This window comes from Lonchura striata, chromosome 1, assembly GCF_046129695.1.
Source record: "Lonchura striata isolate bLonStr1 chromosome 1, bLonStr1.mat, whole genome shotgun sequence".
NCBI classification, from domain to species: domain Eukaryota; kingdom Metazoa; phylum Chordata; class Aves; order Passeriformes; family Estrildidae; genus Lonchura; species Lonchura striata.
The window spans coordinates 128181977-128201812 of record NC_134603.1 but is presented as its reverse complement, the minus strand read 5'-3'; the positions used below and the strand labels follow the sequence as shown (position 1 = coordinate 128201812).

Here is a 19836-nt window from a genome sequence, read left to right as displayed (position 1 = left end):
AGGCCACTGAACTACCTGAGAAGTGTGGGAAACATCCTGCTAATTACAGTGTGTTATTAACTATGTATGTATGTAAACTAGATATGGTCTATACACTCACAAAACAGAAATGAAGTGGTGTAGTCATAAACAAATAGCCATCAGATAATCATGGAGCATTCTTCATGTGAGAATTACTTGTATTAAGAAAGAAACAATATCTAACTTCAGTTGCAACTCTAAATGATCTTTAAGAAGCACCAACTTTTGGGTATTTTTTCCTAAAATATTTATCCTAGAAATGAAATTAGTTTCAGTATCTGCTAAAAATGTTTAATAAGCTGCAAGATAGGAAAATACAGTATTAAAATAGCAAAAAGTTTTGATTCCTTACAGTTACTTTTTTTTTTCTAAATCTAATTGGGACCAACTGGCCTCATTGCTTCTTATAAACTTAGCAATATATATTCAGAAAAGGAATAAAAATGAACAGATGTTTCTCCTTAAAGAAGTCAGACAAAGATTTTTCTTACACAATAAATCAGCTGCTAGTGGATTTCCAAGACACTGCTCCAGGCTAACTGTTTAGGTATGGCTTAAAAACCTGGTTTACCTCTGTGTGTATCCAAAACTGGTAAAGCAGATTAAACTGTAAATGAACAGCAAACACTGAGGGGGGAATGAGAAGAGCCATGGGCAAGTTGAACATCTGAAAAATGAGAAAGAAAACATACATTAGATATATAATTCTAAATTCATGGTGATATAATGAAGTAATATGAGGAGCTCAAAGCACTGCACAATATACTTGCTTCTTCTAATACATCTGTAATGCAGACATTACATAGCAAATATAGATAGTGATTATTATGCTCCTACTTGATGTGCTATAGCAAATGAGACATAAATTGATACAAAAGTGATTTCCACAAGACAAACTGAGCAAGTAGAAAATCCAACATAAGAATTCATAAATTCTGGTATTAGACATTTATGCTGTGTATCATATGCAGCAGACAGCAACACAGCCTTGACATTAAGGGTTGCCATATAGGGAAAAATTATCACAGATTAAGCAAGGTGCAAATTCATAACTATAGGTTTTCCATCCAAACTCCCTACATAAGCACTATGAGGGTAAGACAGCTTACCTGGCTTTCAATGTTAAATGTAATTCTCACCTTTACTTTCTCATGGCATCTCCTATAAAGTCCCAATATATTGCTAAGTCCTAAACACATGCTAGGATGAAAAAAAAATCAGAAATCTGCTTACTTGGGAAATCCTGGTATTTTAGATACAGATGAAGTCTTAGGAATTTCACAATTAATTGCTTAACTGGCTGATCAACAGAATAAAACTTCTAAGACCTTCATATGTTAAAAGTCAGTCTGCTTTCTTCAGAAAAAGGAAAATCTTGAAATATCTTATATTTCTGTTTTCCCTTTTACCTGACATTTTGTTATATCACCTGCACTGAAAATTTTTCTCTAAAAATACAGAGATTTTTCCTAAGCTAAACAGCAGCAGAGGTATCTTCAAAATTTTAAATCTCTTTAGCACTCAGGGACTATCTGTTTGGCCAACAAGAGCTCCCTGTGAAGCACAGGAAAATTAGAAAAATGTATTTCCAAATTGCTATTGTGCTTTTCAAAAAAATAAAATATTTTAACATCCAAGAATGCAGTCCAATAGCCATGACAAGCCTCCTGGACCAGGAATTCCTTTAGTGTAGGTCTGAACATAGCATGTAAAACCAGTATTCTCTGTCTTAGCCAACAGGGCTGCCCAATGGATTAGAACACTGCGGCTGTGAAACAACTGCACTTCCACCCCAGTGATGTGACTGATGCTCTCAAGAAAGTCACCACAGACACATCTCATGTGACAAACCAATGGAGGACTAGGACCTTGCAATATCACCTTAGTCTGCTGGCTTCAACACCAGACAATGTCTGAAACACTAGGACAAAACCCTGAAGCCATTGCAGTATCATCTGGCAGGGCTGCGACAGCTGGGATGTCAAAATCTACATTTAAAGGCTTCATGGATCACAGATGCCCCACAAATTACCTGTGGAGCGTTTCTCTTTCTGTCTTGGAAGCTGCTTTCTAAGAAGTAAAGGAATTAAAAGGTAGTAGAGGGGGACTAAGTTTCTGTCTAATGGCATGATAACAGCAGGATTTTTTTAAAAAAAGGAATGGAGAGGAAATTGATTAAAAAAAAAAAAAAAACCAAAAAATCAAACCAGATGGTTTTCAAATTATTCATGGAAGTGGTTACAGGATTGAAAGCAGGGTTAAAAAATTATATGCTTTTACCCTAAAAGTATCAGAAGCAATTTGGTGGTATTTGCAGATGACTCAAAGAGGAAAGAAGGATCATCTTCGTATTTATTTCCTAACTTACTTTTCACAAGAGTACTAGGATTTCCCTGCTAAGTGGTGGGATGAAGGAAATTTTATATAAATCTACAGGTAAATTTGAAACTGTCAAAGGAGAATGCATTACTAACTGCATTTTCTTCAGTGTAAGCTTTATTTTGCACAGAAAGGATTTTAAAGATCATTTACAGAACTCATAGGGAGAAAGGAAAACTTCATCCATACCAAGATTTTACTTTTCCTATTTGTGGTTCCACTGAAACAAGAAGAGCAATCTCAAGAAAAGAAAAAACATCATTAAACAGTTCTTTACTGGAAATGCCAATTCACCAAATCAAAAGATTTCATGGCAATGTACCAGCTTTAACAAATTTGCAGAGGAAAAGCTTTCCTGGCTCCAGAATGGAATTTCTGGTCAAAACTACGAGAAAACTTTTATCACACTGACAGATCTTTTTTCACTTGTGAATTCAGCAGCAGAGATTGGGAAAGTGCTACAGTAGCTGATGGGAAAAACACCCAGAGTGGGGCTACAGAGACATTTGCATCTGAGGCTGCTGCACTGCAGCTGTTACCTCCATGCCAAAGGCACTGCCCCTTGGAAGGTCCATTGCACACTCTTCCACGTGGGCATCTCTTCCTCTCTCCCTCCCATTTGTAAGTAAGAGGCTATAACCACTTCTACTACAGAAAGGGAGTGCATTGAAACTCCTGAGGTTCAGCAGGGGCGCTGAGTTTCCATGCCAGGTCTCTGGGGCCACCTGCTGATGCAGCTGCAGAGGATCTGCAGGGCACGGGGGGGCTGCAGGACAGCTGCTGACAGCAAGTTCATGTGGGCAGAAACTCCTGTGGGGACTCTGCAGCAGTTAAAGGCAAGGATAAAATAAAATAAAAAAAAATCAAAAAAGCCAACCCATTTTCTACAGATCCCAGACCTGGCAGACTCCTCAGTAGACAAGAAGTGACTGACTGCACTGAAAACTGTGCTCCCTATTCCATTTCCAGACTTGTATGTAGATGTTTCCACTGCTTTTATACCAAGGCATAGTTCAACACTTTATCTAAATGTACCGTCTAAAGAGATCCAATTATTATGGATTTAATATTTGCAATTAAATCTTACCCTTAGAGGAAAGTTGAGAATGGTACTCAAAGCATTAAATCATAGCTTTTCAAAGTGCATGTGCAAATCTCTCACAACTGCACTTTGACTGTTTCGTCATTTATATATTCATTTATATAGTATTATCTTGCTTTAGCTTGCTGTCTTCTTAAAAATTAATATTTTTTTGACATCCTTTTCCCACTAAATGGGCCTTGACAATATCTCTCAGTCTACACAGTAGATTTGCTTCTCCATGGCTCCTCAAGTGGAGAAACAGAAACAGTGTGTATGCAAATAACATTAAGCACTATACATTCGGTTCCAAAATCAGGAGTACATCTCACACCACTGATTGTCAAGCATGTTTTTCTATTCTCTTTCATTTCATATCTTTTCAGTCATAGATTAACATGCTGATTTATTTATCTTACAATGTTTAACTTAAATACAACAGAGCTGGCAGCAGAACAGTCACATAATCCCATGCCATCCACCATAAGCTTCTCAAAAATTGGATGTTAAACTTATTGAACAATATGGTACACATTCAACAAGATCAGATCACTCTGAGATTAACTAAGGATTTCACAGAGCTTCGGCTTCAAGGCAGATCCATCCATGGTTCTGGACAAAACTATCAGTCCAAAAAATAGCAGTTCTGTAAGAATTAGCAGGAATTGTAATCATGCAGAATTAGGCGTTGCAAAAAGAAAACTGGTGTATGTCTGAAGAGTTCAGGGAGAAGGCAAAACAGTATTTACATTAACCATATGTTTTGGTTAATATCAAATACTTGGTGAAAAAAGCCTGGCACACAAAAGTACCACATATTCCTAGTTTCATTTCCCTTTGCACAAAGCATATGAATTTTAAATGCACATATATTGTTTGCCAAGTGATACCAGTGTGGTCCTTGGAATCCAAGGTGGCCAGACATCTTGGTCTTCCAAGTATTTTATACTCTCTGAGGTATCATCCTCAAAATCATGCCATCAGACAAAGTTCTCATATGCACACCCATATGTGTTCACACAGGCTTTTTCTCTTTTTTGAATTATTGTTTTTGTTAAGCATTTGCACATATGGTCCCAATGGGTAAATGGGCAAAGGTTAAATCTTTAACACAGCAGTATTTACAGAGGAAGCAGGGTTGTCACAGACATCCCTTCCGCTATTGTTCATTATAGTAATTTAAATTCTAGGTAATCTTGCTAACATCAGATGATCATTTTATTAATAAATAAACAACAAGAATTTATATGGATGACATTAAGAGAAAGATCTAAGAAATAGTACTGCTTCATGATTTTCAGATAAAAATCTCCCTGGAACATAGCACTTTAACTAATTTAATGTCATGCACTTAAAACAGTTACGAACTAGAGATTAAGTCCATGTTCAGTTACATAAGCATAAATCCACTTTACTGAAGTTAATGGAGTTATACTGGATTTGCATGGGTGAGCATACTCTTCTTGACTTTGAGTCATTCACTCACAGGCAGGATAGAGGGATTGCCAAAGGACTGTGGGTTTCCTTCACCACCCGTATTATACCTCATAGGAGAATATATAGAATAATACAATTATATTTATGTGAATACATTTAATATCCCTTTTGTACTCTAATTCTGAAAATTAAATTTTGAAGTTATTCATTTTAATAAGACACAACCAGACAAACTACAATCAAATTGAAAAAAAAAAAGTCAAAAGACATCACAAGGGCTCAACTTAGGAAATCAGCAGTTAGCCTGGGTGCAGAACTAAACCCTAAATATTATGTTACATTTATGAATGCATTTGGAAATATACTTTTTAAAATCTGTATATGAATACTGAATACACATATGTACACATCTCACCATTTCAAAATAATTTTATCTGAAATAACACTATGTAACATACTGCTCTTACCTATAAGACTACTGATATAACATGAATGAGCAGAGACAAATAAATCCATTTGTGAGTCCAAAGCAAATTTTAATGATTTCTCTCCCTGCTCCTTTTAGCTAAACAGACATATTCTGAAATAGTAGAATTATACTCTGCTTTTTTTCTGTATTCATGTATGAATAACTGAATGAAAATTCCCCATTCTACTCAAAAAGTTATGAAAATATAAATCCAGGGTTATATAGTTAGCCTTCTTTAACTTTTTTAGCTATTTTCACATTTGCTGTACAACATTAGTGATTATATTTTAAAACTTATGATTATCAGATTCTTCAGTTTCACCTTCTGCGCCTTCAGTGTCAAACATATTAAAAAAAAAAAATGCTTTTCTTTGAAGGAAAATAAACACTATGTTTTAACTTTTATGGAACCTTGTTGATATTAGCTTGTTTGTCAAATCTTGTGCAACTTACCCAGGAGGTGTATTTCTGCAGTACAGATTGTCTCAAGGCTGTGAATAAGTTGTAATCTTCTGAACTATGGTGTACTTGGTGTGCAGCCCACAGTATATTAACCTCTGCAAAAGACAAAATTTCTGAGGTTTGTGCTAGAGAAGCAACATTTGTTTCCCTAGGCCTTTTTTATTAAGCTAAAAGCAACTACTTCTCCAATTTACACTTTGATATTTTACATGAACATAAAATAATAAAGCCTAATGCTCAAAGCTGAGTTTGTGTAGGCAAGGTTACATGTCTGTCAGTGCACACAGTCAGTAAATTTCATGCTGAAGTAAGGTGAATCTGTAGCAGGAACTAAAATCATTGCTGGAAGAGCAGAAGAAGGATGTGTGAGATGAGAACTGAACAGCCAGAAAACCTCATATGCGTTCTGGTAACATGAGTCAGTAGGAGCTCTGTATGGGATTCAGAGGGACAAAGACTGGGGATGCTTGCATGTTTGCACTTGATATTCTTAAAGACTAGAAGGGGACACAAAATGTTGCAAAAATTGTGTGCATCAAATTTAAACAGCTTAATTGGTGTCAGCTTTTGTGCTTACAGTTTTCTGGAATGTGTGACTCTTCAACCCACTCGTGCCACAGACCACAAAACACAGCCACTGCCTGCCCACTAGTGACAAATGGAAAAACAAACCAATGTTTGTTGGGAAGCCTTGACCCAACCAAAGGAAAGAAGTGGCTCTATTGTTACAGTTAAAAAAAAAATAAATTGCTGGAATAAGGGCAAAACCAGTGTCAGCCACATTCTCCAAAGTCATGTCACTTCTAATGCACTGAAATGAAGAATAGTTATAAATCCTGATTATATTTCAAGACATTTTCTCACTCAAACACAGATCTGGGTAGCCTGTCTGCACTGTATCTGGCCAGTGCAAAGTGGGATGTTAAAAATATTCACATCTGTCAGTTATAAGGATTACCTTAATTATGGAAAAAAGGAAAAAAAACACATGGTCAATATAGCCCAAATAATGCCTATTTATCATAATCCTTTATTTAAGGTCTCATGTATTTCAAGGGATGAAGCCTCAGCTGATTACAGAAATTAAAAGTTGACTGGCTGTCTGCCAGCTGCACACTCCCATTGCACTGACCTTGTTTCACCAGAGCCATTAGAGAAGTGCCTCTGGCAGATATTAGAATCACATTCAGAAAACTATTTTATAATGGCTGACTAAAGTCCTGTAATTATTTGCACCCATGTTTACATCAAACAGTTTAGGTCTTGTGATTAACATGTACTTCCAATGTAAAGTAAGGCAAAAAAAATCCTCTTAATGAATCTGAAGGCACCTTTACTGTTTAGGGGATTACACAGTCTTGCAACAGGAGGTAACAACTGGGACCTTTAAATCTAATAATTTTTGAAAATTTGGTAACTAACATCACAAAATAATTTTTAAAATTATCTCTAGGACCTTAAAAATATTTAAATTTGTTGAAATAAATCCATAATTTCAACTATCAAAAACACTTACAAGATTTTTTTCTTCTTTAAATGCATTTGTTCCTGAAGGAACAAGTGTTCACTAATCAATAATTAGGGATGTCTCTCAAAAAAAACCCCAAAAAAGCCCAACCAACCAAACTCATCTCAATGCATCTCTGCCTAATAAACACACTAGGAAATGAATTATTCAGGTGAGCTTCAGTATTCAATAATTTCTGTTTGAAATGTTTCTCAAGACCTCGACAGAAGCTAAATGAGTGAAAAAAGCATCTGAAAAGGTGGAGGTTAAAGACCTGTCTCCTTAGTTGTTTTAAAAGCATTACTTCCTATCACAAACTGTGTGTAACACAAGCCTCCACTCAATGAAGTACAGCTGTGCAAACATAGTACAGTAACTGGATCTTTCTTCTTTCCCTCAGTCATTTTTCAGCATTATGAAAAGTTCAAGGAAGGGAATCTATGATGATTTTTACAGTCTACTTTCATTGTAGTTAAGGTCAAATGGTTTTCAAAACGAATTACTAAAATGGCATTTTATTAGGATTCATTTTTCAGTTAAACTGCCTCTTACATTAACAAGGATGTGGAATAAGGTAACCAAATATTGGTAAAATGTTAGTTATTCAGATGTGCGAGCCAGCCTAAATCATGTATCATTTAAAAACACATTACAGGAGTATTGGGGAGATAAACAAACAGTTCTTCCACAAGTTATTTAACTGCTACAGTTATTTCTGACTTCTGTTATAGGTAAGTAAATGAAATCCTGCTCCTTAATCCTACTGTTGATGAGACCAATGGCACAGACTATGTTAAATTCCTTTGAGAAATAGGCAGACTCAATTGGAAAAAAAAATTTATTAAAATTCATCTGAAGAAAATGATAATCAAGAACTTCTTATCAAAAGCAGAAGAATAACATGAATGGGTGAAATAGATCATCCCAAAACTGAGTCTGTAAGCATTAGTATATTAAAAATATTACAACTATAATGCAAAAAATTCATCTCTCAAATCTAAGAAACAGACCAAGCATTCTTCATGGAATAAAGCTGACTGTTCACCAACTGCCCGCAAGAGAAATGAAATTGTATGTGTCCACAGAAGACTTGTGGTTTCACTTTTTTATTTCTAACGATGATAACTTGAAAGAAAATGAAAAAAATATCTGAATGAGGATAAAATTAGAAAAGACCCTTCCACACAGACTTTCTCATATGTATTGGTCTCATAATGACAAATAAAGAAAGCAAGTTTGAGCCAATTCCAACATAGATTAAAAAAAAAAGAAAAGCAGAAAACAGCAAGTATTACTGCATTTTATAAAATTATCAAATCCTTCTGTGAAGCCACAGGAAAAAAGTAGGCAATGAAATTGGAGAAGCCACTGAGACGGTGTTCTAATGGAATGTTTGATGTTTCATAATTCAAATGTGGTTGTTAAATACAATTTAAGAAATAGATAACTTCAATACACTATACACAAACCTCCTATTTTTGATTGAGGATAATGAACCTCATGGAATCATAGGGTAATTCAGGTGGGAGAGAATCACCAAAGGTCTCCAGTCCAACCTCCTGCTCACAGTAAGACCAGCTTTAAGTTCCTGAGACTCACTTTGGTCTCGGTAAACCTCTGCATCTGCTGCTATTATGAAGAACTACCAGTCAGTGAAGATAAAGGTAGCATTTTCTTTTCAAGTAGTTGTGAAGAAAGTTATACAAGTTATAACCCAGGACAGCAAGGGTCTCCTTTCCTGTTGTGGCTTTCTCCAATTTCCTGTTAATGGATGGAGACATGATGAGCTATTCTCATCTGGTGAACAACAGGGCAACTGTATCTTGGTACTGGAGTACAAAGAATTGGTACTTGAATTAATTGGTACTTAAATTTTTGAATTTATTCCTATTATTATTACTTTCATTACCATCTACTGAATCAATTAATATTTCCATCCATCACCCAATTTGAAGAATCAACATGTAATCCCAGCATACAAAAAATTAGGCCATGTAGCTAGGTGATGAAGGAAAATTGGTGCTACCCAGAAACTGCTGAATGAAGGACAGGTTATGATTCGGCCTTCAGTTTTCATTCCAGCTCTTTAAGTCTCTTTGATGTCATCTCAGAATCAGACCTGCACTTGCTAAAATCAGTAAGCGACAAGCAACTGAGAGGTTTGTATCCTACAACTTCAAAAGAAAAGGAAGATTTGTCATTTAAGCATTAGTTCAATGTATAAATTCTGTTATTAGAAGAAAGAAAATGAGAAACTGAGGTAACCAGCCTGGCTTTGAGGGAACTTACAAGTAGCCTTGTAACAGCAATTAAGCACTGGCTAACAAGAAGCTGGAGTCAGGCTTTTTTTCAGCAGTCCCATTTATCTTCTTTTTTGGATTTTCCAAAATGAAGAAAGATTATTGATGTTATCCTTCTTTTGTACTTCTTCATTCCTTCCTCCTCCTAATTAGTTCATAAAATGTAATGTTTCACACACTTTCAAAATCATATTGGTAAGGCGACCAATGATTTTACTAAGGCTAATTTTTTCTTAAATTTAAAAGTAATTTTTCATTACTAATCAAGTTCCTTTCTATGAATCTCTAAGATCCAATGCCTGAGCCAAATTTCATTGCTCCCAAAGTATTTCTTTTTTAGTAGTAAGAAAGGTTCATTGTGCACCCAAGATTTCTCTTGCAGAATACAAAATACAGAGGTGTCAAAATGAGATATTTTTGTTGTTCATTTCAGTAATTTGAAGGGATTTCCATAGCCCAACACACTTTGGTTAACAACAGGAGAAAACATGTATACCAATAAAAACCTATAGTCATTTTAAGGAGTGATTTCAATGAAAACAGACATTTTATGAAATCTTCAGAATCAGTGAAATGGTACAGATTTGATGACTCTTGAGTAAATAAAAATATTAGAAATGAACTTATAATTAAAATATGCATACAAGCTTTATTAAACCTGGATCTTAAGTAATATGGAAAAAAAATATAGATTAGTCATGTAAAGTTTCCATTCTCTCACAATATACACTGACTGTAGCCAGGAGAACAAGTGAAAGTTTCCCTTCAACAGCTACTTAAACAGACCCTTCAGTTTTGCTATGCTAGCCCTCTTTTAGAAGATGGCATGGTCCCAGCTGACCCCAGTATGGAATCTGTTGTTCCTAAAGCAGGTGTAACCCACAGGGCTTCAGAGGCAGGTACTCTGTGCTCCCTTCACATACAAGCAATCAAAAAGGGATAATCTCCTGGGTCTACTTCTCTCTAGTCAGAATTAGCAGAAACCCCAGGATGATTGAGGAAGGAAAAACAGCCTGGAAGGTAGAAATGTCTGTCATCCATTTTCTATGCATTTCAATCCTACCTAAAAAGATAAAAGAGAGGAAAATAAATAGCATTTAAATAATTAACATGTTAAACTATTACCTTTTCTGATTCACAAAAAAAACCCAACTGATTACTCACTATGTTACTGCCTTCTTCTAACTGATCTGTTCATAGAATCATAGAATATGCTGAGTTGGAAGGGACCCACAAGGATTATCAAGTCCAACTCCTGGCCCAGCACAGGACAGCACCAAGGATCACTCCATATGTCTGAAAGCACTACTGAAACACTTCTTGAACTTGGTCAGGTGCTGTGACCACTTTCCTGGGGAGCCTGTTCCACCACCTGGCCACCCTCTGGGTGAAGAAACTTTTCCTGATATCCAACGTAAACCTTCCCTGATGGAGCTTCATGACTGGTCACCAAAAAGTGATCAGTATCTGCTTCTCCACTCTGACTCACAAGGAAGTTGTAGCTGCAATGGAGTCTCTCCTCAGTCTCCTCTTCCCCAGGCTGAACAGACCAAGTGACCTCAGCTGCTCCTAATACGGCTTCCCCTCCTCTTCATTGCCCTTCTTTGGATACTCCCTAGCAGTTTAATGTCTTTTTTATGTTGTGGTTCCCAAAACTGCCCCCAGCACTCGAGGTGAGGCTGCCCCAGCTCAGAGCAGAGGGACAATGCCCTCCCTTGCCCAGCTGGCCATGCTGTCCCTGATGCCCCCCAGGACAGGGTTGGCCCTCCTGGCTGCCAGGGCACTGCTGGCTCATGTGCAACCTGACAGTGACCAGGACCCCCAGGTCCCTTTCCTTGGCACTGCTCTCCAGCATCTCATTCCCCAGTCTGTCTGTACATCCAGGGTTGTTCTGGTGCAAGTACAGAATCCAGACCTTGTTAAACTTCCTGTAGCTGGTGATCACCCAGACCTTCAATTTGACAAGGTCTCTCTGCAGGGCGTCTGCCTTCAAGGGAGTCAACAGCTCTTGCCAATTTAGTGTGCTATTGATGCTTTTTAAGAATTTGAATAAATCCCTTCTCATGCAGAGCTCTTTCACAGAGCTCCTTCCCTCTTTGATTCTACACTTACAGTACCACTTATATTTTGTTACTGGAAAGGACAATTACCAGATTTGTTTTAATAACACTTGGCTAAAACACTGTATTTTGGGACCTGTTTGAGATCCATCTCACATAAAACCAGAATCTAATAGATTACCTATCATCTCCACAACAAAAGTAGATTTGAACTGTTTGGAACTCTCCTGTTCAGTCTGTTATGGTGTAGCCCCTATTTTGTGACTCTTCTGAGCCAATTTTGCTTTATGTTTTTTGTTTTAGTGTTTTTCAGGCAGAGTTGCAGGATAGCTGATTTGCCAAAAAGCTCTGCTTCCTGCTTATTAGAAATATAATTCTTAGAGGAAAAATTCTTTCCTTGGTTACGTTAGTGTTAGCACAGAGCTGTGCGGGTTTAATGAGAACAGAACTACATCCAAGGAATTTATCTGGAAGGCTCTGTTATATACCACACACTAGGAAGCATGTATATAGGGAAATGCACACTTTTTTTGTTTGTTTTGTTTTATTTTTTTTTTTTTTTAATAAGACACATTTTTCTAAAATTGTGGCCTTGGCTACACTGAGTTTCAGCAGTTTGTATTCTCAAGATAATCACATTTGTAAATCAAAAGACTGGCTGTAAGGAGGCCTGAGTTCAAGTGGTAAACTAGGCTTGATTTACTATAGATCATCAAAGGATTTTCTTAACCTTTCTCTTCTTCTCATTTTTCTTGAGAAGCACCTATCTGTGCACGTTCCCAACTCAGATTAGTTTTCAGCCTTTAGAAAGTAGGAGCTCCACCACTGTTTAAAATATTAGCCATTGCTCATCAAGTTGGTGTGTCAGGACAATGGGAACAACTCAAAAACATATTTTCAGCCTCAGTATTACCTAGTTCTCCTCTTATCATTTTGCAATGCAATACACATTGTGGTACCCTGGTAATGCCAAGATAGACAATCATACAGCCTGTCACAAAGCCAGTATCAAAAGAAAACGATGCTACCAAGAGACACCCTGTGGTCTATAAAATCACAATCCAGCAGTTTAATTAGTAAATTTCACTTGGTGTTCAGCATCTGATCCTTCTGGGATGTGAGATGTGCTCTTTCTGAGCTTTAGTCAGGATTATCTCTGTTTTTCAGCCTTATTCTTATGTTACTCTATGTGGTCAGCAAACTATTTAGTGAGTGGGCTAGCTTGTAATCAAGTAATACATGGTATACACTCCCATGGTTTGTAAGCCAAAAATTCGAGCAACCTTCTACAAAACCTGCCTCCAGAATACGTGCACAAGCCAAAACCTCCTGCTTGATCTGCTGCCATACCATTTGAAAACACAAATCTGCTCCCACACAAAAAAATTCCACAATACGATCTGCAAAACTTAAGATGCAGAATGGTCTGGGGAAACGTGGGAAGAATCAAAATAAGCCAAAGTATTACACATGCTACCCAGAATAAACAACAGCCCAGATTCTATCCCCTTCTAGAAAGAGTCCAGGGGACTGGGAATTATACTCAGATACACTTCTGAATCTGTAAAATATTTAATAGACCATGTGGTTAGGAAAGCAGAAGCTGGCCAGGTCAAAAATAATGGTCCTCTCAACCCATAGGTGCCTTATGTTATTTCCTGGCATCTTCATAAGCATGGGACATCAATGGAAAGGCTAGAAAAAGCCACAGCATACCCAAAGATTCAGCCTCTTGGAACTAGTAGGAGCAGTTCTCTTGGAAACTAAGCTGCATGAGTCAAACTTCATGCAGCATTGTTATATCCATGTAAATCAGAGTAAGAATCCCAGTTATTACATTAGGACACTGTTAACCCATAGCCTGTGAGCTTTTCATACAGTTTCCAGGAACTGAACGGTCTGTTTCTACATACACCATGGAAATCCACAAAGGAATAAAGGTTATCAGGTTAGATTCAGAAATAAATAACAGTGACTCAATCTCCGACTTGACTCATAGTTGTAACAGAAAAGGAACGTGCATTCCTTTGTGCGAAAAGATACTGAGAAGATAAATGATCCAAAGAAATTTTAGTATGCAATTGTTGGATTTGGACACTTCCACAAAGACAAATTGGAAAAATCTAAAAAATTAAGAAAAATACAATAGGGATGAAGTTTTAGTACTGTGTATATAAGTCAACTCTCGAAATAGTGGAACATTTGCCAAGTCTTTCAGTCCACAGTAGATCTCTCACAAACCTATTTCTCACACCTTCCTGAAGCTAATTTTCAAATGCTCTAGCTGTCTGGAGCAGCTCTGCAGCTGGTCAAAGCTTTTGTTTCCCCGAGTTCTGGACAATCTCTGTAGCAAAGGTAGGAGCTCTAGACCATCAGGAACCATAATGGCAGCAGCTGCTGCACTCTCACTTGTCTCTCACATGTGTATACGGCTTGATTCTGTTTTCCAGTTGTTAAGGATTTCATGACATATTCTTTATGTGTAAAAGTGTTAAAACAGCTCTGATTTGTTTAAAAAAAGAATAAAATGGTGTCATGGCAGTTTCTAGGATAACCAGACTATAGCATAAAATCCTCTTTGAGAACCCAGTCCCAAGCCCTATCAAGCAATTCCCACAAATATTGGCCTCAAGTTTTTTCAAATACCCTTTATTCAATGAGGGTTCCTCCTGGTTATAGCAAGAATTATCCACCTTACACCTCACAGCCTCCTGACTGAGTGACACACCATATTTTAACTTCTGAAATTCATTGATGTAGAAACTTTTTGCAGCACTTTGCTCTTTCTGCACCTTTTTTACTACAAAGAGGAGAATACGGCTCATTAATTTCACAACTTAAATCATTGTGCTGTTGAAGTTACATTTATGTATTAAAATAAAACCTATAAAAACTTTCTGTGTAAAGAAGATGCCCAGCAGCTGTTTCAAAATGACTCCTATAGGTCTGTTCCACTTTATACAAGCTGCAGACTTCACTCAAGCTTCTCCCAGTATGACCAATTACAGCACTGGCAGTCTTTAGTTCTGAGCACTTGCCAACCTGTACGACTTAGTGTTACTGACTACTGAGGTCAAACTGTGGTATGAACGTGTGAAACACATTAATTGTGACAAAATTAGCACTGTGTTCATTAGCCTGATGATAAAAATAGAACTGAGACTAAATTAAATAAAATCTTAAAAGGGGAAAAAAAGTACTTTAAAAAGCCTAAAAAACAAGTTTTAATTCAATTCTATTTATTCTTTTTTTCTTTCCCCAAAAGAGTCTCAGCCACTGAAATGTCAGCTTATGTAATTTGAGAACATATTCATCTTGGAGGATCTTAGAAGGAAATTGCTGAAATGAAAAAAAAGAGATAATTCTCCTTTTGTTTTTTTTTTTTTTTTATGTGGGGGAGTGGGGTTTAGAGTTCTCCTCCTGTATTCTGGACTGTCTTTATAAAAGATTGATGTCTGGTGTCACTGTTAGGAAGTGCAAACTGTTCAGCTTCATTGCAATCTATGTCCTCATCCTCTTGCTCTGCAGGATACCACATACTTTGGCAAGCAATATTCAGAAGGGAAGCACTTTATGGCAAAAATGGATACCAGTGAAACCTTTTCCCACAATGTTCAAAACTCTGAATGTACATACGTTAAAGCAACATAAAGCTGGAGGATATTAGGAAGAAAACAATAACTGATAGTAATTCAGACACATTAGTCTTACTTTTTTTTCCCCCCTCAAAACAATATATTCAAAAAATACTAGGGAAGTACACACACAAAGGTGAAAAAAGAAGAAAAAATAAGTATGAACTGGAATGATTTCAAGTCTTCCAACCTAAAAGCATAAACATACTTTTTCAAAGGAAATATCCATGGCCCCTTCATGTATCTTTTACCTTTCAGGTTGAATTCCTGCATTCATTTATTTGGTTGGTCATTTTTTTCAAACTAAATACAGTAAGAATTAACACTGATAAGTCAATTTATTCTGGTATAAAAGAGGAATTGGCTCTCCACTTTTCCAAAGTGTTTTAAATTACTTCTTTAGCTAAGTTCCCAAATGATAGATGTGTGAAAATGCAGACTAGATTTGCAAAAAAATCTACAGAAATTTACAGAGATACTGGGAAAGCGTTATGCTTATTAAACAGTGGTAGTTCCATTGTATTTGGTAGCCATCCAGTTCATTTATAGCATACGTGATGTGTGCTAAAAGAGACCTGCCCTTCCACAAACTACATTTGGACCATTGTTGTCAGCACTTATCTTATGCTCCCTTTCCTAAGAGCATATGGTTAACCACAGATCCTCTGTGCCTATCAAGTAATTACCTATGGCTGCATCTGTTATGGATGCTTTGGACACTATTAAGCATGCTAAAACTTTAATAGCCTTTTTAGTTCATTATTCTAACAAGAAGGACATGGAATCCATTTAGAGAGATTATTACATAAAGAGAGCAGACCACAGTTGATTGTCAAAGCAGGCAGCCTCCATCAAAATGTAGAAAAGAAAGGCACAAATTTGCCTCCATACTCCACCGAGCTGGGATCTACTTGGCAGAGAGCACCCCTAAATGTGTCAGCTGGGGTTACCAAGAGGATGCCTCTAGCACCAGAATGTTATCTTTAAGGTTTTGTCTCCCAACGTTGCCTGTCCTGTCTCTTCATCAGGAAAGACATGAGCCTAAATTACAACTACACAAATAGGTAGTCATAATTGGAGCCACCCATAGGGATACACATACTAGCAGCATGCTCACATTTAGCCAAAAGGCATAAAACAGTCTATAAGAAAGCCTTTTACTGGGTGTCCTTTGCTTCTAGTGTTAACTCTTGAACTCCAAATATCAGGAGTATCAGTACCCAAATATCAGTGAGAGAAGTAACTTACATTTTCTCTGTCCCTAAAATATTGATAAATGATTACTAGCTGAAGACAGCTGAAGCCACATGCAGCAGAGTTTAAGGTATGGAGTTCTTTCAACATGTGCCTAAGTTCTGGTCATAGGTTTGGAGAGCTGAAGGTGCTCCTGCACTAGCAGCAAGCACTGAAACAGATTGAAGGTCTGGGAGTGCAAAACAATGGCTGGCAACACCAAGCACTAACAGATGAAGCCGGAGGTGCGGAGGAGCAGGAATACCAACAGACTCCTATGATGCTAATTCAGACTGATTTGTCAAAGAGCAGCTCTAGCACTTGACCTGTAAAGGCACTCCTCCTACATGCTCACTGGGTTTGGCAGCCACATGTCTCCTGAATGATGTTGCATTTTCTGACTTTAAAGGCCAATAGCTAGTGGCTGGATAATTAGTACCAGAGTTAACAGAAAGGAAAGGATTTCAGAGACAGAAAATAGCAAGTATGGAAAAAAGATTTTTAGCTGATTAATTATGACATTTGTAGACATCCCACTGTTAATTAATTCGTTTTTTATCCTTTATCTGTTTGCTCTAAGCTACAGAACAAGCTAAGACTGAAAGCTCAAAGCAGGATGCAACTGTTATACCTTGTATTTTCTAATCACACAAAAGTCAGCATTAAAGCTATGAAGTGCAGGACACTAGACTGCAGGCATACCTCAACCACTGAAGTTGTATATAGGAAACAGATCTGCCGAAGAAAAACAGGCTCCTCTACTCCATATAGTGTGATTATTATCTGGCAAGGGTAGTGTATTTAATTTTCAATATAAAAATAGAAGGGGTTTTTGCTGCTTTGAGATCTCTGGCTAAAATCCATTGTTAGACAAAAGAACTGACCCAAAACGAGTGTGCTGTTGGCTTTTTTAGGCAGATTGAACCAAACTCAATTCTAGTCTACCAGAAAAGTCCTATTACTCCACGGCCAATCTCCACCTACTATGAGCAGGGGAGGAGAGGGAAACAGAGAATCTTTATCTGAAAAGTGTTGATTGTTTTATGGAAAACACACTTGTAAGTACTAAGTTTTACAGTGTGTTAAGACATACTGAACAGTACACATTTATGTATAATTTCACAGAATATTTTATGTGCACTCCAGTACGCATTATCTCTACACCCAGCATGGGAGCTTTCAAACCTTTTAAATTAAAGAACTACCCTGTATTCATCTCACCACTAAATTAGTCTTTGAGACAAGATCCCAGCAACACTCAGTAGCAGCAAAACAGTGCCCAGGGGAAGGAGAGCACAGCTGTGCCAGTCCAGCTAAGAATATTCTTTAGCCAAAACTCCAAAGGTATTGCTAGGAACTTACACTAGGAAATCAGGACATAGATAATCAAATCAGTGTAACTGGCAGGTTCCAATATCTAAGATAATGGATATAGCACAGAAACCTTCTTAATTTCACCTCAAGGCAGAGAAAAGTGGGGAAAAAGAAGAATTTAAGAAAAAAGGCAGCAGGGGAGCATTGTAGAAACACAAGCAAACCTAATGTAGAGACAGCTGCTGAAATACATCAGAACAGTAAATTCACATATGTTTATAAAAAACTTGAAGGATATAAAGATAGACATGATCTTTCAAAAACAGATCAAAACTTTAAGTCGTTGTTTAAATAATATTAATCCCACTTCAATAATGTTCCAAATTATTTAACCACAACCAGCCATAGAGAAGAAGCATGTCTGATAAAGCAAGTGGGAATTGAAAGACATGGTCAGAATAGAAAATTTTACTTCACAGGGCTATTGTTTACTTCCTCTGCTACTAAACAAAAAGAACTGTAGTTTAAGAGTATTAAATACTCTTCATATTCCCCCACTAACGTTGCAAGAAAGACAATATTGTCTACATAAAATTTGGCTATAATAATATAAATGTTTTGGCATAACATCAATACAGATTTTAAATACTACAGGTGTCTATTTCCAAATGTAAAAGCAAAATAAACATCTGCATTTTGCAACTGGCTAGGCAAATCATATCACCACATAGATGTTAATCTAATTCTATTACAATAGGCTTCTAACCATCTACATATTTCCTCTGAAACGAGATTCAAACCCTTAGATCAGAAGCACTTCTTTCTGTGCATTTATTGAACATACAGAACCTACCAGGTCTGATCTCTACTGAGACTTCGTGGATCTTCTGTGCTGTATGATCACATAAGGTCTGAATATTCAAAGTTACAAGGAAAGATTTATAAAGGTGTACAAGAGACAGATACATTTGTTTCTGGAATTAGATAGGGCTGGTGCAGTAGAGCTCAGTGGAAAAGCAGGTGGTTGAGATTATGATCAACCAGTCAAACAAACTCCGGCAAGCTGGACCAGATGGCCTTTTTTCTGTTAGTAATATTACTTATGTTCCTATTCAGCTGTAAGAAATTACAATTAGTTTACCTGTTCAGATTTTACTGACTCAAATTACATAAGATCAATGCTCTCACTTCATTGTCACATTAAAACTTATCATGACACTGTCTGTAATTCTATTTAATAATTTACAATGCTGCCAACCCAGAAGAGAAACTGGTAGGTGTAATAGAAGAAGTTTTGCCTTTAACAACACCAATTACATAGCAAACCATATAAAAAAGGAAAGGAAAAAACCCAAGAAAATACCTAAAAACTTAATCTAGAGGATTAAGTGCTACTAGATACAAACAAAATCTGAAGTCAAACCATATTTCCTGCATTAAAAGATGAAATTTGGATGGAAAATTAATGAGTGTGACAAACCTGTAGTCACAGAGATTGCATGACCCATTAATTTACAACTGCACCAACCATGTCTAAATCTCTCCTTCATCTAACATGTAACACAGTTCAGAGGCAATAAATTTAAAATCACAGTGGTATTTCACAGGTGCACAGGAAAATGTAACATCTCTAAGATTCCAATTTGCATTAATTTATTTCAAAACTATACAAGCTGTTTTTACATGTGGGCTACAACTTATTTTGAACTTTGGACTAATATGAGTGTGGCTTTACTGTGACAGCAGATATGGATTACTGTTAGCAAAGAAAGTAGGGTATACTCTGATGCTGTAAAGATCCTAATAATCTAGTGAAAATTTACCTGAGTGAAAAGACTTACAGTATTATGACCAGACTTCAGAGCAATCCACTCAACACCAATCTATACCTATTTTCTACAAAAGCACTCTCCACTGTAATTTGGTATCACACATAAT

At 36.8% G+C, this 19836-nt stretch overlaps 1 protein-coding gene across 1 annotated transcript in view; it reads right to left on the bottom strand.

Annotated features, from left to right (window-relative positions):
* AGMO (alkylglycerol monooxygenase) overlaps positions 1–19836 on the bottom strand; it is a 190526-nt gene that overhangs the window by 108125 nt on the left and 62565 nt on the right. The window contains exons 4-5 of the mRNA XM_021538314.3: positions 5841–5944; positions 593–688 (exon numbers count right to left, since the gene is read on the bottom strand). Of these exons, the coding sequence (XP_021393989.1) occupies positions 593–688; positions 5841–5944 (200 nt within the window). The remainder of the gene's footprint in view (positions 1–592; positions 689–5840; positions 5945–19836) is intronic.